Source organism: Phaethon aethereus (assembly GCF_964289735.1).
Source record: "Phaethon aethereus genome assembly, chromosome: 3".
NCBI classification, from domain to species: Eukaryota; Metazoa; Chordata; class Aves; order Phaethontiformes; family Phaethontidae; genus Phaethon; species Phaethon aethereus.
In genome coordinates this window covers 109205838-109232082 of record NC_138576.1, presented here as the reverse complement: position 1 = coordinate 109232082, position 26245 = coordinate 109205838, and the positions used below count along the sequence as shown (strand labels likewise).

At 48.9% G+C, this 26245-nt stretch overlaps 1 protein-coding gene across 3 annotated transcripts in view; it reads right to left on the bottom strand.

Annotated features, from left to right (window-relative positions):
• Positions 1 to 25231, bottom strand: part of LOC309403678 (calpain-2 catalytic subunit) — a gene marked incomplete at its 3' end in the record, with an annotated part of 29418 nt that extends 4187 nt beyond the window's left edge. For all 3 annotated transcript variants that reach the window (XM_081997915.1, XM_081997914.1, XM_081997913.1), the window contains exons 1-15: positions 24159 to 25231; positions 23125 to 23194; positions 14622 to 14740; positions 14103 to 14236; positions 13071 to 13239; positions 10487 to 10570; positions 8910 to 8995; positions 8146 to 8220; positions 7766 to 7926; positions 7270 to 7451; positions 4341 to 4552; positions 3012 to 3048; positions 2204 to 2269; positions 1582 to 1639; positions 35 to 99 (exon numbers count right to left, since the gene is read on the bottom strand). In XM_081997915.1, the coding sequence (XP_081854041.1) occupies positions 35 to 99; positions 1582 to 1639; positions 2204 to 2269; positions 3012 to 3048; positions 4341 to 4552; positions 7270 to 7451; positions 7766 to 7926; positions 8146 to 8220; positions 8910 to 8995; positions 10487 to 10570; positions 13071 to 13239; positions 14103 to 14236; positions 14622 to 14740; positions 23125 to 23194; positions 24159 to 24395 (1755 nt within the window). In that variant the 5' untranslated portion in view covers positions 24396 to 25231. The remainder of the gene's footprint in view (positions 1 to 34; positions 100 to 1581; positions 1640 to 2203; positions 2270 to 3011; positions 3049 to 4340; positions 4553 to 7269; positions 7452 to 7765; positions 7927 to 8145; positions 8221 to 8909; positions 8996 to 10486; positions 10571 to 13070; positions 13240 to 14102; positions 14237 to 14621; positions 14741 to 23124; positions 23195 to 24158) is intronic.
• Positions 25232 to 26245: the final 1014 nt, after the last annotated feature.

Genomic DNA, 26245 nt, shown 5'->3' with positions numbered 1-26245 from the left:
AGGAATATGATCTAGGAACAGCCTTAAAGGATACATCTAATAGGTCAACCATTATTTTGCATGTCTCAATACTAAAGCCATCAGATTTAATATCTTGGCCTGTAAAGAAAGAGTAAAAGACAGGATTAGCATTGCATGCTGTACCATACCACCTTCCTAGATTGCTCAGGAGCCCTGTAACCAGCGTATACAACTGGGCCCTCATTTGCTTCTGTGTCATCGGTGGCTTCCTTTGCAACTGGCAAGATGACTTTTTCATTTTGGAGTGGTTTTTTTGCTTCTATGTAACTTGTGCTTAATGCTGTACTTCGTTTGAAGTACAACGAAGTTGAAGTACTACACAACGCAGACTGTGGAGGAAGTGGTGCCTGTAGAGCTGTGGTCGGGATACCTGCGTACAGATTATCCTACAGTTCCTTCAAGCGCCGGGTGGGAAACAGTTGCCTGACATTGCTTAGGTAGCCCCTCTGACGTAAGCTATGACTTCCGACAACCTCTTTGCATCCAGCAGTCCGGGAAGCAATGCTCACTTGGAGGTGTTGTCAGTAAGGTCAGGACTTGCCACCGAGGAAGAGCTTCAGGTGGAAGGACGCAAGCACAAGAATTACAAAGCTCTGGGCAAACGGTCATAGGATGGTCCTTGTTTTGCATGAGAGGGACGCAGCACTGAAGCAGGGAAGACGACGGTAATAAGCGGCCCTCTTTGATTTCCTGATGAGGAGACTTGGGGTGTAAGTTAGCTGTGATGTTTCCCCAAGCACACAGCCCAGTTAGTCTGGTTTGTAGTGTGCTACAGAAGCAAGAGACAGAGATAAAACTTTCCTGCCCTTACTGTCTGCCTGCAAAGGCAAGGGTGGACCTTTGTGGACAACATGGACTTCTGACCTATGGAGGTCAGTGGTGAGTAGCTTCATGCAAGGGAAGAACATCAAATCAGGCTCGGTAACCAGCAATACACGATTGCTAACTGGCTGGTGCACACAGACGTACAACACGGTCCTGGCTACCTGGCTAAAATTTCGCTTTGGAAATTAAAGGGACACTTATTTCTCCAAACACTAATTTCTCAAGCACTGCTTAATGGAAAGGAAAATAAATAGTGCAGAGCCAAGCTCTGAATCACTTCACAGAAAAAGAAGCCCAAATTTTCAAAGTTTGTCCTCCTCCTCAGGGACACCCCAGACCATTGGCTGAGCTACAGTTTGAGCCCCAAGTGGTTCAATACTAAAGTAGCAGCAATGCCTGCTCTTTGTTATTATCAAGCCCTAATCAAATCCGTTCATTTTCTTGCAGCCAATTCCTGGTAGCAGATGCTGGGATAAAAGGCACCCAGAGGCACCCTGCCAAAGCACACGTCTTGTGAAACGCTTTCAGTGCAGGCACAGCCCAAGCGTTTCCACAGCCCCCCGGAGGAGCAGAGATAGCACATGATCGTGGCCATCCGGAGAGCCGAACGGCAGGTCCGGGGCACAGCCCAGGGCTTTGACTCTGCCCAGGTCAGTGGTGCACTCTGTGCATCCACGGCCATGCTGGAAACCTGCTGGTGGCCAGCTGAAGCTGCAGTTGGATGAAGGTACTTACGTTTAGCCATGACTTTATTCAAGATGTTGCGCAGTTCAAAGGCAGAGATCTCTGCATCCTGCGGAAAGAGGAAAGCAAGTTCTTCACTGTGAGCTGCGGACACCATCTCATAAGCAGCCTCCGAGTCCTTCGGGCAAGCTGGCCAAGTTCAAATATCCCTTGGAGTTCAAGTTTCCCTTGGATGGAAACGCAAGTGGTAAGGTGTCCCACCACCCCTTCCCAGGAGCACCAGCAACTCCCAGGCATCAGCACACCGAGCCCTCGGGCAGGCGAGAGCAGCCTGGGGAGAAGGCGCAGCCCAGTCCTCATCATCTCCCGGAGGGACCCATGCGCCTGCACCAAATGCTCTGCCTGAAGGACAGAATTAGGGACCTGCAGAGATAAAAGTCAAGAAGAACCTGCAGTTCAAAGAGAGCACAGATTTTTTGCCAGGAGCACCTGCAAATCCATTGTGTAAGCAGATGGGTAACGACACAGATTTTTGCATGCATAATTATGTACGTGCTTGAGATCTGACTTAGCACAGGAATTAAAACTCCATGCTGGGGAGGGCGTCTCTCTTACCCACTCACCCACGCTACCAGCAAGTCCTTAAAAAAAAAAAAAAACCCAAAATACTCACACTTCCTGCTAGCTGCCCAAAAAGCTTTTTAAAGCTGGGTTCAATGTCATCTTCACTGATCTCGGTCTAGAAAAGAGAAACAGAGAATACGGAACGGAGGAACTTCTTTGCCTGAGAAGGACTTAATGCATTTCCTTACTCCTAGTAAAACAATTGAAATGGCAAAATTGAAGGTACAGAGTGCTTTTACTTTGTTTTTAATCAGTGTTATTTTCAGGGGCACCTCAAAATGCTGGTGTTGCAAACCCTGCAGGAATTAAGAACTTTTGCAATGGCTTTTACTAAAATAAAATAAAATATCTGTCTTTATTTAAAATGAAGAAAGCCAAACCTAAGTTCTTATCTTGGGAAGAAAAAAAAATAGAAAAAAAAAAAATCACACAGAGTAGTAGATGCATTAGTAGGCGAAACACCTCCTGCAAGACTAAACGTATGGTGAGCCACTACCTACTCATGGAAACAACATCGCATGCAAAAACACCCTTGTAGCTAAGGATTGGACTCCTGGCTTTCTGGAGAGCAAAAGGAATTTCCCGTGGCTCCAGTTACCTCTGCCTGATCTCCTTTACCTGGGAAGCCCAAGCTCACCACTCTGGATAAAGGACAACATGTGTTTCCATTACTGCTTATGATGTTTCCATTTGGTGAACATTCAACTATGGATACTGAAAGACCTGTTTCCAAAGTGGGACAACAGTTCTTGGTAACACCTTATAGAAAAACACTGCCCTGCACAGGGAACAGGCACTCCAACCCCACTTACTTATGACAAAATTATCTCCATTTAAACGTTTAAGTTAAGATATACCTCTTCAAAATTGGCCTCAATTTCATCATCTATAACCCTAGAAAGATAAAGAAATCCAAGATTAAAACCAAAACAAGTCACTTTTCTGATGCCTTTCCTTCAAGTTTCAGTTAAAGATTCTTTACATTATGGGAATAACAGTGTTCAAAAGTTACTGGATTAACCAGCCACAGATGCTGCATACTACCAGTGAAAGCAGTATTTTGCCAGCTATGGCAACCAGAGTTCAAAACACATTACAAACCCTGCAACATCCTGCAGAGCCACAGACAGGATTTGGGGCCAGACAACCCTTTGGGTCACTTAGTGCCACTGCCTACAGACCTCAGCCCAGGACCAGGCTCCCAGGTGCAAATCAAACTTTTACCTAGTAATTTTTTTTTCTTATTTTTTCCTTTAAAACAGCAGAAGTGAGAGACAAAGTCATCAGGCCGTGACAGAGCGGGAGGAGAAGTGTCCCCCAGCTGCTGTGGGAGCATGGCACCTACCATAAGCACTGCTAAGGACCCATCAAAAGCTGAATATGCCTTCACATAACTGACCTCCCAGTTTTCTCACCCCTACAGGAACATGCAGCAAAAGATTACAGAACAAGCAGAAAGGTGTTTGCTTGCTGTGAGTTAGGGAACTCAATACGAAAGATCCCACAGCCCTTCCCAAGGCCTTCGCCCAGCTGCTCTTTAAGATGCAGCATGTCTAAATTTTTTCCACAGCTTCACAGCTAATGTTGTGGTTTGAGCCAGTTCCATTAAAACCCATTTTAATTTTACCAAAGGTATCATTTCGTTGAACAAGTATCTTGAAATTTCTTCCAGCCTGACCTCAAAGGTGTGAGATCTTTTGTTGCGATCAGTGTGTTCTCAGACAGCCAAAAGCCCAGGCATTCCCGTCTCCCAAGCAGAGAGCCCAGCCTGCCGCTCTCTGTGGCTTTCTTCTCTCCACAGACCAACCTGTGCTGTGGCACCCAGCTGCCTACAGCCCAATAACTAAAAAAGTCTGCCCAGGTAAGGATGATGAGGATGATGATGATGATAACAACAACAACAACAACAATGTTATATTAGACTTTATAATATTATTATTCTTCCACCATTCCTCCCTGCTAAGTTTACTCAAACTTTCCTCAGTGGCACATGGGGAAACTGGGGACAAACAAGAACTGCCGTGACCCCATCCATGCAGGGCGGTTGCGCATCCCCCTTCCCGCTGTCTGCGGGAAGCTGATGTACCCCAGCCCTGTGCTGCTCCATCCTTCCATGCCCGTGAGAGGGACCAGAGATCACCCACGCGCCCATACCGCTCTTACACAGTTACAGAAAAGCAACATACGTGGAGTTTGCGTTTTTTTCAGAGAAGACTCGCAGACAGAAATCCCCGTTCTTGTTGGGTTCGAAGGTCGAGGGCACGATGATGTATTCTCCTGCAGGGAGCTTGAAGCGGTTCAGCACTTCTCGGAGGTTGATAAAGGTGTTTGATTTTTCTCTTGCTTTGTTGGTCAGGAAAAAGTTTTTGCTCAGATGAATATTCGTCCGGCCAGAAAACTTACGAAAAACAAAGAAAGAGAAAAAGACCCCACAGTTTGCATGTATTTGCATTTACAAATTAATAATGTAATAGATATGACAATTAATTAGGAGGGGGAGGGAAGAGATGTCTGTTCAACAGAACCAAAAGAGAGAAGAGAAAGGAGGTGGGTGCGTCCCACCACAGTACTCCTGAGCTGTGGGTGCAAATGCGTTTTGCAGATCTCAATAAACCATTCAGGTTATGCTTATGTTTTGCAGATGGTGAACGGTATGTGAAGACATCTGGCAAACTCTTCCACCAACCATTTTTCTTTAAAGGAGAGATGGATTATGACCCATGTCCCACTGGTCCCCAGAGCGGGTGCCCCCAGGGGACTGCAGCTCAGCTCTGCCTCCAAGGTCAGGCTGCCTTAAGGCAGAGCCTGCTTATGGAGGCCTCCATGAACAAAATGAACGTTACACATTATAAAAGCATATTTGGAGTGTAATATCTTCCAGAACAAACCCTCCTGTGCAGGGTTTTACAGGTGGGCTAGCTCAGATCTAGAAGCAAACATCAGGAACGTGCATGGTTCAGAAACCTTCCCCTTCCTGTCCTCCCGGATTTTTAAGAATGCAAAACCTGTCAGACCTGCTGTGATGACAGGATATAAAATTCCACCTTTTGGGGAAAAGTCACGGGACTGTAGCTAGAGTCTCTTTTTTATGGAAATCAGGTTTTTGGACCACTGGAGTGAGAGCTGAGCCGCTGACAGAGTACTGCTAAGGCATTCAAAAGGTACATAAGAAATTTAATTAACCGGTAGCACCATTTCCTTTCCTCATGAAACCGCATTTTACATAACAGCAGCTGGTTTGAGCATAGCCTCAGGAGCTGTGAGGTGCCCCAGCTGCTTTGCATGCACCCTTGTAAGTACAACAAGCGCTGTACTGAGGTTATATCCAGGCATTTTGCTCAAGCTCACTCATTCCTCTGAGGAGCAACAGCTCAGAGGGATCTACAGCCCTGCCTCGTATTGCGTAGGCATCGCTACATTGCACACCCCACTCTGATCCCCGGGGCAAGCTACCTGCAGGTAGAAACAGAGAGAAACCAATAAAGACAGTGCTTAGGGAAATGAAAATAAACACCTCCGTGGAATATTAGTTGTGTGTCAAACATGAACTCTGCGCAAAACTAAGAAAAGCAGCTGTGGTCTGGGGGAGAAGGTGTGGGTCTGGGCTGGGAGAAGACCCGTGGAAGAGCAGCTTTGGTGAGTTTCTGTGGTACAGAGAGCTCTTATCCCAACCCAAGGTGCTCTGAAAACACAACATGGGCTCAAGTCCCCTTCCAGAATAAATGGCCTCTAACTTTAGACTCTGCACAGTCAATATTGTCCTGCAGTGAATGAGGATCCTCTGAACCGTTTCTTCCCACAAGCCATTCAGCCCCAAATCTGCACCTTGACCACGAACGCTTGCTACATACCTCTGGGGGCACCTGCAAGGAGAAAAGGAAAAAGGAAAAGAGTTATTTGCCTGTTGAATGGCAGCTCCAGAGCTACTTCTTTTCAGTGTTGGTATAGCAGGTACATCCACACTTTTGGGAGGTGGGGGGGGGAAAGTGTCTTAAGGGGGAAGGTGTGCACTGAGCCCATGTCACCCAATGCTGACTGCTGGCTCTGCTCCCAGCCCCATCCTGGAGGCAGGCGAGGCTCAGCCGGGGCAGCACGGGCACAGCCTGGCACAGATGCAGCCAGGCTGGTTGTGGTTTCCTGCTGACCCTCTATCCTGTGGCTTGTTGTGATATTTTTTTGTAGGCTCAGTTTCTCTACTATTTCTTCCCACCTTCTCTTTCACCCCTCAACCTCTCCACCATCAGGAGAGGAGGCAGGGGCCGAACAAGACAATAATGCCGTTTTCTCTTTCCTTAGGGGTTCAGGGGACCTAGCTTTGCTTTAAAGCTTATTTCCCTACAGGGACCAGATTCTTTGACAAGCTTTTCCAAAGCTGGGATATTGAGAAAGCAAGCAGTTGCACCTATTGCAGGTCGCTCTATAATTATAGGCAGGCAAGTCCATTAGTCCTATTTTCACTGCCAGTTAAGCACCGTTGCTTTGCAGCTCTGGACAAAATGTCCTGCTTAAGTAGTTACCATAGACATGTCTCTGACCCTTTAATCAGCAGAAGGAGTTTTACAGGTGTTTGGCTGCTTCTGCTGCTGGGTTCACACTCCCCAGGTTAGCGCAGGTGTCCCAGCTAGTGTCACATCCCTACCATGGCTGCTCTCATTCTGCTGCTTTTCACCACAGCCTGACAAGTGAAAGGGCAGACAGGATTTCTGCACTTTTATTTCTTTTTTTTTTTTTTAATACTTTTTCTGCTCCTCCATTTAGAAGCACCTAGAAGCATCTAGAATATTACAGGTGGGAAGCAGCCTCTGTAGGTTATCTGGTCCAACCCCGTACTCAAAGCAAGGCCAATATCAAAGTTAGATGAGGTTGCTCAGGACCTTGTCCAGTCTAGGTTTGAATACCTCCAGGAATGCAGGTTCCATCATCTCTCTGGGTACCTGTCCCTGTGCTTGGCCATTGTTTTGGTGGAGGAGAATTATCTAAACATCTAAGTGGACTTTTCCTTGCTGCAGCTGGTGTCCAACTCAACCCAGCTGAGCTTTGGTAAAAAGCCCAGTTTGAGAACTGCACTACCTCATTTATAAGGCGAGTTTTCCTTTTCCTCCCATTCACCTGTACTGCCTTACTTGCCTCATAAATTGCAAAGCCGATGGTGTGCATGTCCTCTCCCATTTTCCTCTGCTTCCGCCGGTGCTTCTGAATCAGGCCAACGAGGAAAGTGCAGCCCCTCTCAGGATCTTCAGGATCCTCATCTTCTTCCTCCAGCTTGATTAAATACTGTGGATTCGTCCAGAAAGTGTCTGGGAATTGGATTTATGCAGACTGCTCAGAGGCTCCTTTGAAAGCAGCCATGCCGATACATACATGTCAGTTAGGACAGATGCGGCTCTGACTTCCAAAATCAGCTGTGAGGAGGAAAAACTAACACTCCCCCACAGCCTTTACAACCACAAGTAAGTCGTTCATCAGGGAGCCACATTTCCGAAACACTTGCACTTTTTGGACATCAGTCCTGGATATCCAAAGTACATCATCCTCCTCCATAGGCCATCCCAAACCACCTCCCAGAGAAAGAACAAGTGGATGACTAAAGGATTTCTCAAATTTCTCTTACTTGGGTAATTCCTGCAGCCCCCTGCAGTGGCTCCTCGCCTCCAGTTCCCCTCCAGCTTCATCAGGCTCCACTTCTTGTACTTGTCACTTGCCAGGGTGTCTGGAGTCAGGTTGCAGATCTCCAGGCGGGAGTAATGTCTCAAGAAGTCGTTGAACGCCATCCTGTGGGAGGCAATGCCACAGACAACGTCTTCTTAGGATGGACAAGTTTTCTATACAACCACCTCGTCTATCCCTCCCTCCCGCTGCAATTTAGCGCTAGGGTTTGGAGTGAATTTGTTCACTCATTTTTGACAGTGTACTGGGAGAGGTTACTTAGTGTGAAAAAAGCAGAGGAGAAGACATTCCCTTCAGCCTGAAAGGAAACTCGGCGCTACTTACCAAAATTCCCCATCTTCATGCCTCCTCGTCAGCCGCTCCCGCACCTCAGGGTCAACGCCACTCCAGTTTGGGCAGCTGAAAGACAACCCCACATCAACTACAGGGTATGGTAAAGGTTAAATCCTAATGTGGCTGTTCTGACACAATGATTTCACTTTCTTACAGCTCTACACAATTGCAACACTCCACAATACCTAGCTGAAAGCAGCTGCATGGCTCTCAAACCACAGCAGAATTAAAATACAGGGACCTGGGATATTCGATACCTCACTTCTCAAGGATCAAAACCAGAGTTTTATTTGCAGAAAGTGCTTATGCCTTGACTGAGATGGAGCTTTATTTTAGAAAAAGCAACACCCAGAATAAATACTGCCCAGCCACAGCAGTGAGTAAACTTCAGCTTTCATTGCTAACAACATAACGGATTTTCAAAGCCCTTTTAGAAAGTAAGTTTTCAGAAGCTCATCGCTGAACCTGGGCTGTTAAAGAAGCAGAAACTACACAGAGAGGCTTGTAGGAACCACCAACAAAATCACTGAACCTTACACGGAGGCAGGTGTTTGTATGAAGGGAGCCGCACACTGTGATGCCTACATGGAAGACGACAGCGGTGGGATGCTTCTTTTAAACAGCTCAGAGCAAACATCACATCCAGATGTGACTTAGGAGAGGAGTTTGAGGCAGGGACAAGACAGGTGATAGCAGAAACACGATCATACCCCTCCAGTGAAAGCCTACAGGCAACACGCAAGCCATCGACTCACTTGTCATTCCATTTTCCAGTCCACTCCACTTCCCCCCAGGGATTTCGGATTCTGATCAGCTTCTGCACTGTTCCTCGGAAGTTCACCTGATGGGATCAGAAGTGTATGGAGTTACCCAGGGACTCTGCACTGCACTCCCACCTTTTCTATGGGAATCAAAGGACATGACAGAGCAAGTATCTCAGTGCTACACAAACACTGAAGTGTATATACACAAACACTCCCTCATTTGGTCCAAAAGCCATGAAGTTAAACTGATTTGAATGAGCTCCACACACCCAAGCTTGTCCAGAAAAGGTTTTTGTGCAAAGCTCACGATAACCAAAATGTTTTGTGCCCCTAAAAAAAGTTACCTCTGATAGGATTTCAAGCAACGGGAACATAGAGCTGCTACAGGACTGCCAAAAAGCAGGTACAAGGGGATATTTCTCTAAAGCTCTCATCTATGTATAAACTGCCCTTTCACATTCAGATGCTTTTTCCCCCTCCCTATACATATTCTGAACTGCACCAGACCTGATAGTCGGTCCGGCCACAACCCCTTTGACCACACAAACGCCGCACGGCGCAGCGGCGTCAGCCCTGCCATGACATCAAGTCTTTGCACCGTGCCGGTGCCCTGGCTTGTTATCTGCTGATCTCCGAGCACGCTGAGGCCAGGCCAAGCAAAGCTGTACGAGTTTCGGTGGGAACACCCAGTATTTACGGGGAACACACTAATCTGAGGAAGGAGCTGGCGCACCTCTAGAGCCTGAAGCCAAGAAAACTTCACAGAGCACCAGCAGCGCAGAGTGCCGAAATGATGCTCCGGTGCCGAAGATGAACTACCCTGACAAAGCCTGCACGTATCTCCAAAGGAAAAGCCTGGCTAAACCACGCCTGTTTGTGAATTAAGGCCAAACTCCCTCTTTGCTGCTTTTGCTGTGAGAGAAGGACCAAATACAAGCACATAAACCTGCCTGTCAGCAGCTCTCCACCCTCGCTCCGAAGTTTCAGAAATTATTTCAGAAACAATTACCAGTGAAGTGACCGAAAGTCCATTAACAGACCTGGAAGGATGCCACCACCTGTTTCTTTTGTTTTTCCACTCGCCTTCCCCTCGCCAGCCACCCGCTCTTGGACAGGCACCTTGCCCTGCCGAAAGGCGCTGTTCGGCAGGCATTTAAGGAATAATAATTTCTTTTTTTTTTTTTTTTTTTTGGTTGCTTGGCACACGTCTCGCCCATCTTGCTGTGCTTTTAAGGTACGGTGCTGCCTGCTATACCGAAACGTGTCGAAGGGCCCGGGCACCAGCACAGTGTGCCCTCTGCACAGGCCTTCCCGCTGGGAAATAGCCATGCTTTTTTTTTTTTATTATTATTTTTTTTTTTCTCAAAACCCCAAGAAGCTAAGTTTGTGTTTATCCAAAACACGCTGACTAATTCCGTATTTCTTCAGAAATAAGGGACTCAAAACCTGATTCGGCAAAACGGGCGAGACTGGAGAATCTGCAACGCTGAAGACGAATTTGTGGCTGCCACGGCCCAGGCCGTGCACGAAGCTCGCTGCATTTCACCCCTTTGGGGCAGCGCACCCACCTCCTCTGCCCCGGTGACCGAGTACGCGTGTCCCTTCACCAGCTTCTGGGAAGTGACTGCCTCCGTCTCCGCCGCACTGGTGATCTGCGGGAACAAAGAGGCCGGGTGAGCGCGGCTTCCCACGCAGCCGGGGACTCAATGGGAGCAAAGCCTCCCCCTCTGGCAGGGCTTTCGGGAGGGCTGGTTCAGGGCCGGCTCGGCTGCTGCGCAGCAGCAACGCGAGGGCTCTGCGTGACCGCGTGGGGACAGGGGAAGGCAGCCGCGTGTGGCGGCGCTGGAGCCCCGGGGCCCGCGTTCCCGGCGTGGGGTGCGTGCCAGAAGTCCCTGCACCGCAGCACGGCTCCCTCCTGGCTCCGCCATCTCCAAACGCCGTACAGAAGGAATACACAGGACCAACTCCGCGTTCTCAGGGGACCAGGAGGAACACAGAGGGTGACCCACCCGAGGCTGCCCAGGCGTCACCAGGGATCACACCCAGGTACAACAAGCCCCAGGGCTTCGCTTCTAGGCCAAAACACCCCCTCTGGCGCCAGCGCCTTTCCCTTCCTTTCCCCAGCACCACCACCCTGCGCTCTGGGTGCCATTCACACCTGAAGGCGTCATCACCCTCTCGCTTTTTGCGGCCATTGCAATACTTGGGCAGTCTGGCCTATGAACAACCCAGAGAAAAGTCACTGCTTGCTAGAAAGTGACTGCCCGACTTCTTGCTCTAAAGATGCTTAAACCTCTGTGAAACGTATGTTTGCCATTGCCTTCCCACCGTTGCAGAAAGCACGTGATCTTTAAACAAGCGTATCTGAAGCTTACAAAGAGGGTGGGATGAAGCAGGCAGGACTCCTGCTGTCAGTTCATGCCCTGTTACTGCCCTGCAGCACACTCTTCACGTAATGCTTAACTTCTGTGTCCCTGTTTCTCTGACTGAAGAGAATATTCTACAGGATTTTTCAAAGGCTTAACTCACTAATGATTAGTTTATAATTGTGCTGGTTTCGGTGGGGATAGAGTTAATTTTTTTCACAGTAGCTAGTATGGGGCCGTGTTTCGGATTTGTGCTGAAAACAGTGTTGATAACACGGGGATGTTTTCGTTACTGCTGAGCAGTGCTGACACAGAGTCAAGGCCTTTTCTGCCTCTCGCCCCACCCCACCAGCGAGCAGGGTGGAGGTGCACAAGAAGCTGGGAGGGGACCCGGCTGGGACAGCTGACCCCAACTGACCAAATACCAACATACCATATGGCGTCATGCTCAGCATATAAACCTGGGGGAAGAAGAAGGAAAGGGGGGACATTTGGAACTATGGAGTTTGTCTTCCCAAGTCACCGTTACAGGTGATGGAGCCCTGCTTCCCTGGAGATGGCTGAACACCTGCCTGCCCACGGGGAGTGATGAATGAATGCCTTGTTTTGCTTTGCTTGTGTGCCTGGCTTTTGCTTTACCTGTTAAACTGTCTTTATCTCAACCCATGACTTTTTTCACTGTTACCCATCCAATTCTCTCCCCATCCCACTGCGGGGGAGCAAGCGGCTGTGTGGTGCTTAGTTGCCAGCTGGGGTTAAATGACAACAATAATATAGCAAGTGTCAGCACTTACCAATGAAGGAACATATTTACTTCCCCTCACCCCCGACAAAATATTTCTATCATTCTGGGGCAAAAATCCAGATGTCAGACTCTTATCTAAATGCAAACTAGTAAAACAGCCTTGAAAGTGCTGCGAAGTCGCACGCTGATATTAGCCAAGTACTTTTCCTGCTGTGAAGTTTCCGTCTCCTGTGACTCTGATTTAACTTAAAAAATGGGAGGAAACACTTGAGTTTCTACTATGAACGAAGTTCTTAAAGAACAGTTTACCTTCACTTTAGATATAACTAAGATGTGATCTCCTTTGGGAGCAGGGTGATTATCACAATAACCATACTTAAGACTCATTTCAGTGAGGCCAAAAGTGGTGCTGAATCCTTGCAGGCAGAGCCAAAGCTCCTCTTTTACTTCTGGTAGAGGTTCAGCTTTTGGCAACGTGTGTTCTGATAAAGCCTTTTAAAGGCCTGGCAACAGTCCAAGCCTCCCTGCTTCAAGAACAGAGCCCAGGTTTTTTGGGAACATTTTGGTACAATTTGTGCGACAAACAGGCTACGATAAGGATGGAGGCTTCCACCTCTGAGCATCTGACTGCAGAAGCCATTAGCAGCAGCTTTCTGTCCAGACCCACTCAGCCTGTACCAACCTGCTGCCAAGCTATGGGCTTTCTTAAGAACAAAGATGTCCATCAGGACCCCTAATGAGTTCCCTCTACAATTTGCCACCATGAATCTATGAAAGAACAAAAGCTCTAGGTCTCGAGGAACAAAAACAAGGGAGGCAACGAGCTTTTACACATGGCCTAATGAAGCCTACGTTTCAACCTAAACCCCTAGAAGAGTATGTGCCTGTGTCACACTCTCGTGTCAAAGGTCTAGCAGAGAACCATAGCAGAGAGGATCAGCATCCTTTGTGCACCTCCTGCGGATGGAGCATGGGTCCATCCCCCAGCTGCCTGCATGCACAGCAAAAGCCGAGCATCCAGCAATAAGCCTGCTAACTCACGTCAATGGAGCAGCCAAGGAGAGAGCCTTTCTGAAGTGCCTTCTGAATGATTTTGAAGAGGTTGGGTGGTGCCTTCTGCAGCTCATACCATTCTGCAATTCCACCGGTGAAGTCCTCAAAGCCCTCAGTGGTGGTGCCACCAGAGAGAGACTCGTACGATCCGTTCAGCCTGCACAAAAGGGGACACACACACAACCATCAGGCTCCCTATTCTCCTCTTCTCATGGAGAGGCACTCAGTTGTGCCAACTGTTGCAGCATTTCTGCTTTCAACAGCACCACAGCAGCTATGAATGCACCCCCCCATCCCCAGCTTTGCTTCTTACACCTCTGTACTTGGAAAGCCCAGCATAAAATCTTATATGATCATGTACACAAGTTGCAGGTTCTGTCATAACAATGACAGAAATCATGAACACTATTTGAAGAAAACAATAATATTAAAAAAAAATCAAGATCAAACAATTTTCCCCTCTAGTTCCACAGTCTTTTAATCCCTTTAACAATTATGGGTCTGATTTTTCAGCTGATCTAATTAGCTGAATTTCTTAAGTCAATTGAAAATAGTAATATTAGATGGCAGAATTCCTCCCTGGCCATCCCCAAACTGGAAATTCAGATTTGAGCATCTTCACCTGGAACAGAGACCTGGGCACGTGGACTGGTGTGCTTTGCGTGTTGAAGCACTGCTGCCACAAGCCCTCACAGGTGGGTAGAGCATATGAAACTGAGCTTCCAGACCCCAGTGACAGGAGACAACACTCTAGGAACAGCCTTGCCGTGAGATGCAAGAGCTATTTCTCCTGGCTAGCAGCAAAGCCAGTACTTTTGGCTACTTGTCTTAAGCACCTGTCGGCAAAGCTTTACTAAAGCAGCCACTGTGGGATACCCTAGAAGTTTTAAAGGGTAACAATTAGGCTGACATTTTACATAGGTAGTATCCGCGCAGTTGAGGATGCTATGGGGAAGGAGAGGCACGAGGAGATTTTAGTGGGGTAAAAGCCCTAGGAGGGCTGCCCTGGCCTTGACTCACTTGGCATAGGCCTTCTCCAGCAGCGCACTCCAGAACTCGCTGCCCTCTGCTGAGTGCACGAAGAGCAGCTCCCCGTTCTTGGTGGGCAGCCTGTCATCCACCACCACGTCCACCCACTCCCCGTACTGCCAGAACTGGAAAGAGAGCACAAACACTTTGTGACCCGAGTGCACGGCATGGGGTGGTGACCAGGACGTTTATCTGTTAACACTGATTTCCTAGAGAAAAAGCTCTCCCCCTCACAGCCAGCTTCACCCATCCTGTTCAGGGATGCACGTCCTCAGCTGGATCTGCTGATGGAGGAAGGATCACAAAAGGCAGCCCCTGCTCCCAGCTCTTTGGTTAGCAGTCGTCTTCCTTCCACCACCATCACCGTTTTTGGATGTCTCCGTTTTTCTGCCTGGCTCTTTGACATCCCTCAGAATGTTCCAGGAAACACCACACAAGCAGACAGAGCCAGCCACGCTGGTTCCTGGCCAACAGCACTGGGGGGATGGCAAGAGCCAGTTTTCTACCTACCTGAAAGTGGAAAATGCCTGCATATTTATCCTGGAAGCTCTGATCTTTGGGAACGACACGGGCCAGTATTTCTTCATTCAGGGTGAGAGAGGCAATAGCGGCCAAGAGCCAACAGTCTCCTGTTTAAAAAAAAAACACCAAAAGTTCGTTATTGAGATTTTATTCTTTATTTTTTGCACTGCACAGGGATTGTGCATTACGACTAATAACCACCTCAGCTGCAATGAGATGACCCCTCCCATCACTTTAGCTCTAAGGCAGATCAAATGCACGTACACAATACACGTCACTTCCAGGCACGTGTTGTGCTTCCTCGAGACCAGAGTAACAAAAAAAAAGGTAAAAGCAGGCTTTTTATGATTTACCAGCACAGTTATCACCCATGCCGAACTATTTGCAAGAAACCTTAATATTCAATTAAGTATCTACAGGTTAGGAAGCAGCATAAGGAAAAGGCGAAGAGCAGGACCTGTGGGCACACGCAGGTGCTCAGGGGTGCAGTTTTTCCTCAAAAAGCCAGTGTTTTCTCAAGCATAGGCTGTTTTCCTTTCCCTCCTCCGTGTTTACTAAATGCCTGTTGACTTGCCATCCAGAGGTCTACCTTATGGACGAGCTCCCTGTAAGGTCTCTTGCCCGACTCCTACCAAATAGGAGCTCCTTTCACCTTACACATCTACTGGAGGCTCTTGCTAGAGGCCTCTCTGTTTAGTCCCACATCCCGTCTCTGGCGCTAGTCACCGGAGAGTCAGGCAAGGTCTGAAGGCACGCACTGTTCGCCAGTCCCACACACCTCTTCACCCTTCCTGGGATGGAGCCAACATACACCGAGCCCTCACGCCAGAGCCCCAGAGCCCAGGCTGTCTGGATAGTATTTTTCCACACCATCTCCTACCAAGCAGAGGGAGGAGGAGACCACAACTATATAAACATTACCTCTATTTTTTGTAATTATTTTCAGAAACCAGTGTTACTTTAACAGAGCGGTGACTTTTCTGCTCAGCCAGGGGCCTCCTGGAGCCCATTAGCAAGGTGATTAGAGACTTGAAGACCCAGCTGATCCCCTGACTCCCACAGCCCAACACAAAACTCCTTGTTACCATTACCAGATCTGCTCTTGCTTTGCTTTGTGAACACAGGAAAGCCAGTATTACACATCAGATCCCACAGAATGGTCCTGCAGTGTGCGTAGGATCGCACATTCAAGAAACCTGAACCAGCCACAGCTGCTGGCAAGTCAGAGGCCAGCAAAGCAGTAGCCTTGATACAGCCAGCTCTCTCATATAGGAAAAGGGTCAAAAGCTCGCAGGTGAGAAGCTGGGGTTCAAACAGGCAGCTGAGAGAAAGTCTCAGGGAGAAGCAGCTCTTGGTCACTCTCAAGCTCAAACCCAGCACTACTCGGCACAAGGAGGAACACGGGCAACCTGCAACTCCCTCCAGGCTGCCCGTCGCTTCTCACAGCTGATCCCCAGCAGCAGCTCTATGGATGACATTTGTCCCCTCACCCTTTCTGCTTCTCACAAAAGGTGGAAGATGTGGAATTTCAGAATAATTTCCACACCTGAGATGCTTTTACTATTTCATAGCCTAGAGGGGAAGAACCGAACATAAAACATTGCCTTCAGCCCTGCCTCTGGCTGCTTGTACTGCAATGGAGAAATCGTCGTGTCAGAGAAGTTTTTCAAAGAGGAAAGTCACCTTGCCATTCTCCTGTGACAGATTATCACAGAATCATTAAGGTTGGAAAAGACCTTCAAGATCATCAAGTCCAACCATTAACCCAACACCACCATGCCCACTAAACCATGTCCTGAAGCACCACGTCTACACGTTTTTTGAACACTTCCAGTGATGGTGACTCCACCATCTCCCTGGGCAGCCTGTTCCAATGCTTGACCACTCTCTCGATAAAGAAATTTTTCCTAATATCCAGTCTAAACCACCCCAAGGTGCAACTTGAGGCCATTTCCTCTCATCCTATCACTAGTTACTTGAGAGAAGAGACCAACACCCACCTCGCCACAACCCCCTTTCAGGTAGTTGTAGAGAGCGAGAAGGTCTCCCCTCAGCCTCCTCTCCTCCAGACTGAACAATCCCAGTTCCCTCAGCCGCTCCTCATAAGACTTGTGCTCCAGGCTCCTCACCAGCTTCGCTGCCCTTCTCTGAACACGCTCCAGCACCTCAACATCCTTCTTGTAGTGAGGGGCCCAAAACTGAACACAGGATTCAAGGTGCGGCCTCACCAGTGCTGAGTACAGAGGCACGATCACTTCCCTGCTCCTGCTGGCCACACCATTTCTGATACAGAGCAACAAGGGCATTCCCCTCCCTCTGCTGCGACAGCACATCCATCTCACCCTGCAAAATGGCGACTCTTCTTACAGCCTCCTTCCTAGCGTTGAGACCCTCTTCCCTGGGAGCTGTGTACCTTCTGGTGCCTTCAGAGGCACTGCCAAGCACAGCAAACGTGCTTGCTGGGAAAGCAGTCAGGACCAGAAGATACTAAGAGACATTTTTAGATGGGCTAATCTACAATTAACAGTATGATCCCCTGCCTCCGAGCCACGCGAGTGCTTTAGCAGTTACCCTTCGCAGCAGTTCTCCTCTCAGAGGAGAATGGTAAATGGCTCTGAAAACAAACCCTTTGGTCAAAAGGAAACAGCAGGACTTCAAATTCAGTTCAGCTTAGAGCTGTGCTTTCCCATACACCAATACACTGCACAAAGTTATTTTTGTTGGGTTTTTTGGTCTTTTTGGTTTTTTTTTTTTTTGACCAAAGGAGTCTTCAAACCAACGTGACAGCATGGTAATCACTTGGGAGAGACTGCCCAGAGATCCCTCTTGTACCGAGGATCCCCATTTTTATTAGGTCTCCAAAACAGGTAGTTTCTGAACAAGAGCTGGGCTTTTTCAAGTCCAAGGGACAACTCCCTGCTAGAGAACAGCCCTGGCACTTCAACTGGGACTCTTGTGGGGTCAGGTTGAATTAACACCATACTACCTCTGAATTAATGTCATATTGTCTCCACCCCTTCCTCTTTAACTTCTTTCTCTCCTACTGGCACTCATCACACAGCAAGTCAATTCATTAACCCAGGCAAAAAAGTCTTTCTGTCACTTTACTGAGTTAAAGGAGGTCACAGCTTGTGACAGGTCAAGAGAGCACTAGGTTGTTATGTACCTGGCAGTAGAAATATTGTATGTCAGAGGCATCGTGGGAGAAGGGGATGGATGTAAATATGCACGTGCACTAGACCAGCACGCACAGCAGCAGAGCTGAGCGCTCTCCATCAGCGCCCCATCACCGCACGTAGGTGGGTAAGCCGTGGCCTCCCCCGCAAACATTCCTCTTCTAGCACCCAGGAGCCACTGGGTGTTCAAGAGCAACAAAACCCTAAAAGAAAAAGGAAAAGAGCACGGATCTTATTCTCCCTGCTGTGCCACTGTGTTCCTGCTCCACCAGGAACAATCATTCCCACTTGGGAAAAGTTAGCAAGCCCCAGTGAGACTTTTAACTTCTAAGAGACAGCAATCTCAAAATCCCTGGACACTGGGAACAGGCATGAGACAAGTCACAAATACACAAATGGATAGGGTAACCAGTCTCATTTCAGCACAGAGGCCAAATAACTGATAACCCGCAGAGAGGTGCCTGCCCGAGCAGCGCAACAACCCCATCCCACGCTCTGCAAGGCTTTTACAGACACACGCAACTCGGAGGCAAAGCGAGTCTCTGGCACCTCAGACCTACGCTAGCTAGACTAAAGCCGGTACAGGCACACCTGCCTCGACTACCAGGATGCCTTCAGCATGGTTAGGCAGGTCCATGCTCTCATTCAGACTAAGTTAGATAAACCCAGCAAGAGAGCAACTCTGCCTGCTCGGCGCTGCTGTGCCGGTCCTAAGGCACAGCTGGGTAAAACCACGCCTGGCCCCTACCCCTACCCTGCAGGCAGGGCTGAAGGCACTGTGTGCACGCTCTGTTGGGAGGGTGGAAACAGCATGTCCCGTGCCCCGTGTTCACCAGCAGCTGTGGAAGTGTTTTTTCTCTCTATTGCTCAACCTGCAGCACAAACCGGAGTCCACGTTGCACAACCTTACTCAACCAGGCGAACTCAACAACTCCAAGAGACCCCCAGAGCATTTGACACTGGTGTTACTACTCTCAGAAAAACTATGCTGATTTAAATTAGCAGCAAGTCTGGCTCAGAGAGCAGCTGTCCCACCACTCTTCCAAAGAAATATTAGTGCTTCTATTCCACAAATGAGGCAGGGTCTGGGCAGGCAGCGAGCCAGCACAGAAAGAATAAATGAACAACTCAATATGACCACAGTATCTCAGGAAGGTTTGGTCAAGAAACTGCTCAGGCATGTAGATTAAGAGCATATACCCTTTAATGCTGTGATACATTTTTGAATCAGATTTTCCCCTGTAGATAAGAAGCGCTGAAGTTCAAGGAGAAGAAACTCCCCTCAGAGAGCCTCTAAGCTCATAAGCAAAATTTATAAAGAATTTCCTTTATTTTCTAGCTGTCCCATCAAGGCAGACATGAAGAGAAAGAAACAGCAGGCTTTGTTATAAAATCTCTCTGTTCAACTTTATGCTGGTTTCTAAGGAGAACTGGGAGCCAGACAAACACAGATTTAACTCAGACAACACTGAGCAGGATCTTCTTGAGGTTAAAACGCAGATGCAGCATACATGTGAGACACACCACCCTTTGGTTTCCATGTTGAAAAGTGCTCAAGAGCTAGGATATCAACTCTCCCTTTCTGAACAGTCATCACCAAAAGTAGACCCGGTAATTCAAAGCCTGGATGAGAACAGATCTTGTGATAATACCTGGAGTTTTAGCCTGCACTAATTAAGCCTGAGCAAGGTCTTTACCAAATAGTCTTAACTATAAGAACTGCTACTTTTGTAAGGCTCTTGACAGTGACTTTCCTTTGATAGAGAAGGAAAGTCTAAGAGGAGGCTAACAGATAGGTTACTTATATGAAGAATTTGAAAGGAGTGTTAGCAAGGCTAGGTTAATCATGGAGCATTTTTGTAAATCCACAATACAATAGGCAGAACAAGGTTATCAGAAAAGGGAATATTATCAGGCTCTGAGTTTGTTTATATTAACAAGTACATTTTTTTCCTGTCATGCTTCCTTTTTGCTGCTATCAATGTTTTACTTCTTACTTCTATACATCCATCGCTGCATCTACCTAATCTCCAGCTATAAAAAAGAACGTTATGAAAAATGTAACTGCAAGGCAAGCATAAATAGCCATAAGGGCTTAAAATTGGCCATTCTGGAGAGCAAAATCAAGCAAAACATCCTCATGAAGCGTCTGGAGGGCTCTAAGCAAAAGGCAGCTCCTCTGGTGACTGCACAGCCCAAGTGGCAGTACGGGGTCAAAGGAAAAATGTACATTCAGCCAATCACAGACATGTCATTATTTTAAAACACTCGTAGCTATAGATTAACAACTACTGAATGTATTTATATTAATACCATGGGACCCCGGGAAGTTTTCTGGTTAGAAACATGAGGCTGTGGCAACCCACTTGCGGTAGAGTGGTTGCCGGTGTGGGAAAATCATGCATGTAATTTTCTAAGTTCATGCTACTCAATTCATTGTTTTCCCATGCATTTTTATTTAAGGAGGAGACACCTGTGTCTAAACAGCAGACAAGAGATACTGTGCTGTGTACGCCCCAATGTTGTGATACCATGGTGACATCCCCTCCAAAGAAGGTGGTTAAGGGTGAATAAGCTTCCTCTGCGCAGTGGCTTTGGTTCCTCCCCTCCGCTGTAATGAGTCACCACATCCCATTTGCTGCCGCTCTTAGCCAAATACCGTCATTGACTTCAGCTCTGATACTGCAAAACTAACACCAAATACTCTCCTTTAAAAGTTTCTTCTTAAAACAGAATAAAGAATAATCCAAAGCCCGAAGGGCAGAACTTGGGTGTCCGGAGAACCTAATGAACTGCCACCTTTTCTGTGCTGATGATCACCTATGCCTTTTATGCATCACAGTATCATACAGTCCAGGTCAAAAACAATGAAACCAATTTATAGGCTGCATCTGGCCCACAGAGCAAAAAGGAACATCTGTACCACTGCTCATCAGCCGAGCTGTTCAGTTACACATCCCCTGCCAAGAAGCCTGTCGCAGCAGTGATTGGGTGCGTGTGCGCTGGATGCCTCATTTGTCCCTGCAGTACTCCGAGATGTTCCGAACGGCTTAGCAACAGTGATGAAACTCCATGTGGGTACAGGTCTGCTGCTTTGTGGTCAAGCCTTCTGGGGGATAAATAAGACTACAAAAGCTTCCTATGGAAAGAGGCAACATAATAAAAAGTACAGGTTTCCAAGAGCACCTGACATCTCCAGTGCAACCTTCTCTGTAACATCCTAAAATGTGATGGGACGTCAGCGTCAGCACACAAAGTTAAAGTAAATAGAAGCTTAAGCAAATGTATCGATACAAAAAGCATTTGTACACCACATATGCTAGCCTCATTGTGTGAAAAAGCAGAGATTCAATACAGGCTCTTGGCAACTCAATGGCTACACAGAAAAAAGATCAATAGCATCTAATTTTTCATCAACCACTAAACTGCCACACAATACCAAAATCCTGCCCAGATTCATAAGAAGATAGCGGGGCAAGTCATAGCAGTACTTAGTCATAGTGAAAACAGTAATACAACCAAGAACACTAACCACCTCCTATTCAAATACTGTTTCAGGAGGTAAAATAATACCAGCTGTGAGTCAGTTCGTATGCTTTGGTGATACTGTACGGCCTCATGAGAACATCTGACTAGTCCAAAGACCATTAAGGCAACAAATGCTTTCATCAATTTAAAACAACGTTTGGCATTAGCAACAGCAACTCCACAACTTGAAAATAAAGTTACAAATCTTTCATTCCAGTGCTCCTCCTGCCACAACATCTGGGTAGAAGAGCTGGAAGCTCTGCAGAAGGCAGAAAGCAACAAAGTGCCTTCAGAAATTCCTATCTCTACAAAATGCCAGATGTTGAAACGGCATTACGATAAACTCTAATTTCAAGTTGAACAACTCCTTAGCTGTAAAGTTTCACAATAAAAAAGAGAGGACAGATGCCTGGCACATGTCTTAAACACTGGGACATGCTTTAAGCCAAAATAGTCATGGTGGGAGATATAACACTGGGCAGAGAGAGAACACACGAAGGAAGCGGTGACATGTCAAGGACTTCACGCATTACACAACAGAGCCTAACCCCTGCCACAGATGATATCTAGGCATGAGAAGAACTAAATTCACCATCTAAACATTTTTTATTGTCAGGGCTTTGTATACAAATTGTGTCTAGTTGTGAAAGCACTAAGCCAGATAATTTCTGAAAGAAAACATAAGCATGAAACATGTGAAATAAGCTTCCCTATCCGTTACATTTTTGGACGTGAACACACAAATAGCAGCAGTGGGACTAGAAACTAAGAGGCTGCAACATGACTAATATTATGCTGATGAAAAGCAAACAAACAGAACTTCCTTCCTTTGCCAACCCTGCTGCAAAAGCACAACACACGGCATGTATTAATCATGTTTCCCTACACTGAGGGCTTTCCCTCAGCCACACTATCAGTCTGATCTAAAACTCTCTCCCTACAGTTATGGAATAAATATGAGCCTCGCTGCTTCCACTTCAGCTTATCTCCTCCGGCACCCCCGCAGCTACCCTCCAGGAGGAGAGATGCAGAGGCACTCACCCAAAACCCCTTCTGGCAGGCAAGGCAGGAGAGAGGCTTTGAGGCCAGGATAGCTCTGCACGCACAACCAGGTTAAGCCGCTCACTTCCCGCTGTTCCCTGGGGCTTCCCCGCAGCTCCCGGGGCTCCTCCGGAGCAGCTGACCCAGGGACTGCCATTGCACAAACTGAGTGGCAGCCATGGCAAAAGCATGGCCAGCTCACAGGCTGGCCCATCTCTCCTAAAATACCCCAGTTTTGTTTTTCCCCAAAAGCTGGCACGCAACCGAGAATGCCCCTGTATAATTTGTATTCCCCGTACTGCATCTTTTCAGGTTTCAGGGGGTCTCTCCTGCTCGGCAGCGCTCTCTCCCACTGGGGAAAGAAACGTCCCGCTATGCACTCAAGTGCTCTTCTAAGCAGACTGTTAAAGGCAGAAATTAGTCAAGCTACTCTCAGGCACACGGATGCGGGCACGAAAAGAACTGGTAGCTGTCAGAAAAGCCATCAGGAAGCCGGTCTGTGTCATCCCTGGCCGGTGCACCCAGCAAGGCTGTGCTCAATGGACACACACGTGTGGTCTCTGCCTGCCGCTGTCGAGGAAAGGCAAGAAAGTCCTGATTTGAGATGAAGAGAGGCAGTAGGATGCAAGAAGATGTATTTACAGAGCGAGTTACAGCCTAGCGTAAACCCAGAAGGCACAGCAGGGGACTGTGGTGTCCTGGGGCAGCACCAGCACAGAAAACTCCGCTTTCTGCCTCCACCTTACCCAAGGCCCCTTGGCAGATGTCTGTGCGAGTGGCTCCACCGGCTATGAACTGGGGGCTGGAACACAGCTCCTGGGAGAGAAACAAGCCTTGCATTACATATATCCACAGGTAAGGGAGGGAACAAGTCCCCACCGGCAGCAAATTTAAACAAATGACTGACCACAGCAGGACAAGGCCACAGAGATGGAGCAGGTCAGGAATGAGTGCGGGGCACCAGACACGCGAAGCGCGGTGAGAAAGGGGGCTGGTGACCAAAGCTTGTGGGCAGCCATCTCACTTCACAGTGTGCCAGGAGGCCTGCTGCGTTTTTACACACGTGCATGTACCACACGGCTATTACCTCCCTGCCACTGACTACATGGGTAGTAGTAGTAGTACAACGCCCAGGCACCTTCGAGTCCGTCTGACCCGACGGCTCTCGTGGCCAGACAGGGCTGCTTCGGTAGCCAGAGGCGCAGGCGTCACGGTCAGCTCGCCTCTCTCCTAAGGAAAAGAGTCATCCGAAGCGACAGCCGCCAGCGCTAACCCAAAGCAAGCGGTCTGTCCGCACGGAAAGGCAAACGGCTTCTCGGTTGGTTGTTTTCCAGATGGAGCACATCACCCTGCCCGCCCGGCCACCGGCAGAGCCCCGCAGCTCCGAGCGGCCGCAGCCTCACCAAACGGGCAACGGGAGCACCGGAGCTGTGCGGCCGCCTGGGTGCGGCGGGGGGAGGCTCAGCCCGGGACGGGGCGGGGAAGGCTCAGCCCGGGGAGGGGGGGCAAGGCTCAGCCCGGGGAGGGGGGGCAAGGCTCAGCTCGGGGCCGCCCGCGCCGCGCTGAGCAGCCGCACCCCGACCCGCCGGTGCCGGGCGGGAGCCAGAGAAAGGTGCCTCCGGGTGGGCCGAGAGGGAGAAGGGGGAGCGCAAACAGCACACCCACACTAGATCAAATCCAATTTAAAGAGGGGGGGGGGGGAAGATAGAAAAGTCAGGTGCAAAGGCGCGGTGGTGTCGCGAAAGGACGCGACCGGGATCGCCCGCCCCGCCGCCCCTACCGTGGGTCTGCGCCAGACGACGCCCTGCGTCTTGTAGGAGCTGGGCCCCAGCTCTCGGTAGCCGAGGGCGGTGGGGCCGGCGGGGAAGGAAGGGTCCTGGAAGAGCCGCCCCTCCTCCAGGCACTGCCGCCGGAGCGCCCCGAAGTCCTGGCCCAGGTAGGGGACGGCACGGCCGTGCCGCCCCGCGCCCGCCGCCGCCGCCCGCTCCTTCGCCACCGCCGCCGCCATCCCCGCCATCGCCCCGCCCCGCCGCCGCCCCGCCCGGCCCGGTCTGACAGCACACACACCACCCCCCCACCCCCCCGCGGGTGACACGAGTGCTGCCAGTGCTCAGCGCTGCGCTGTCCTCCGGTTTGCTCGAGTCTCTTTGCCCCGGAGTTACCCGCACCCCCTCCCACTCACCGATGAGGACCGCCCCCCCCCCCCAGCCTCCAGTTCTGTTCCCCACGGACCCGAAGGGAAGCCCGTCACCCTCGCAGCTGGGCACCTCCTCGGCGTCACGCCTGCGCCAGCCCTGGCTCCCAAATCGCCACATGTGTCCATCAATTAAAAAAAAAAAAAAAAAAAAGAATTTTCCTGTGTAAAAAACAGAAGTATCCATGTCCAAATCCGTAAGCACAGAAAAAAGACTAAAGGAAAGGAAAAAAATTAATAAGGCTCAAAAACTAATATGGTGCATATGTACCCTGTATTGTCATCCTGCTATAATTTTGAACGCTGTGCACAACAGAAATAATTTACAGCTTGATTTTCTGGTGGTAACCAAAGGGCGTGTTGCTGTCGCTGCTGGCATGCACCCATCTCCATCCCCCTGTGCAGCTCAAACAGCGCGTTCCCCCCAAACGCGCAACCCCACCGTGCGGTGTGGGAGAAGGAGCGTCTCCCTGCTGGTGGTGAGCTGCTGCCAAGGATGGCTGAAATGCTGCTGTTGGCACCCGCGTAGCACAGCAGCCCTCCAGGGGAGAACTCAAACCATATGTTTCATATTTTAGGTCTGACTCAGGATGTGCCGGGCACTGGGCAGCATTCCCCGGGCAGCGGCGCAGAGGCTGATAGCCCTTGGCACTGCACCCACCCGCCTGCGCTTGCTGCCCTGGAAGGCGGGGCACCTCCTTTTGTATGTTGTACCCCAAGGCCTGGGTGCACTTAACACTTGTTTGGAGCCATCCTATCTGACTAAAATAAACATTATTGTTTGAACAATGTCTGAAGAATCATAAAACACCCAACCTTGCTGTTTGCTGAGATGTGGTGGGAAGTTTTCCTTGAAAGTGATAAACCAGAAGTTTTTCTTCATTGCTGATATATGGTGCCTCGATGTGCCGGGAGACACTGTCCACTTGTTTGGTGGCTTTGGACTTCAGTCACTTAGGATTCCTCTGCTTATACTCAGCACAAGGTCCTGCTTACACAGTTAGATGGGAAACCGTTGCTATTGAATAGGAAAACAAGGTAAGCGTTGCCCATTCAATACGTAGTATAGCAGAGGAGGTCCCCAAAATCTTTTTGAAGTTAGATATGAGAGTGGTATGAGCCACACCAGCAACATCTGTGTAGATCATGGCCATGAAAGGGAGTAGCACGGATGCTGACTGCGAGGCTGTCCAAACCTGGCCAGGCACAGACCGACTTTGGAGGTGTCAGTTCTTCCTTGTGGGTCAGAGGGGCTCTCTGAATGAAGAGAATAATGGTATTTTTAGCTGAATATTGAGGCACATGGGAAATCAGTCACATGTGGAGAACTGAATCAAGTAATGCTACGTGCTGTAAGTGCACTCTGAACAGAGCCGGTAGATGCTGTGTGCACCCGATTGCCGGTATACCGTTAGCCAAAGTCTCCGGCACGACTGTGCTGAAGCTCTGGCAGGGCACATATGACGCCAGAGGATGGTATGCTCAACTGTTTTGATTCATTAAGCACTACTGAATTATTTCACAGGCAAGAAGGCCAACTACTGAACCAGGAGACTAAGGGTCAACAGCACATTACCACCTGGGAGTTCAACTAACAACGAGCCATGTTGCACCCTAAGGTGACAGAGCTGGTAGCTGTAGAGCTGTTCCAAAGGCATTTGTTTGGCTCCACA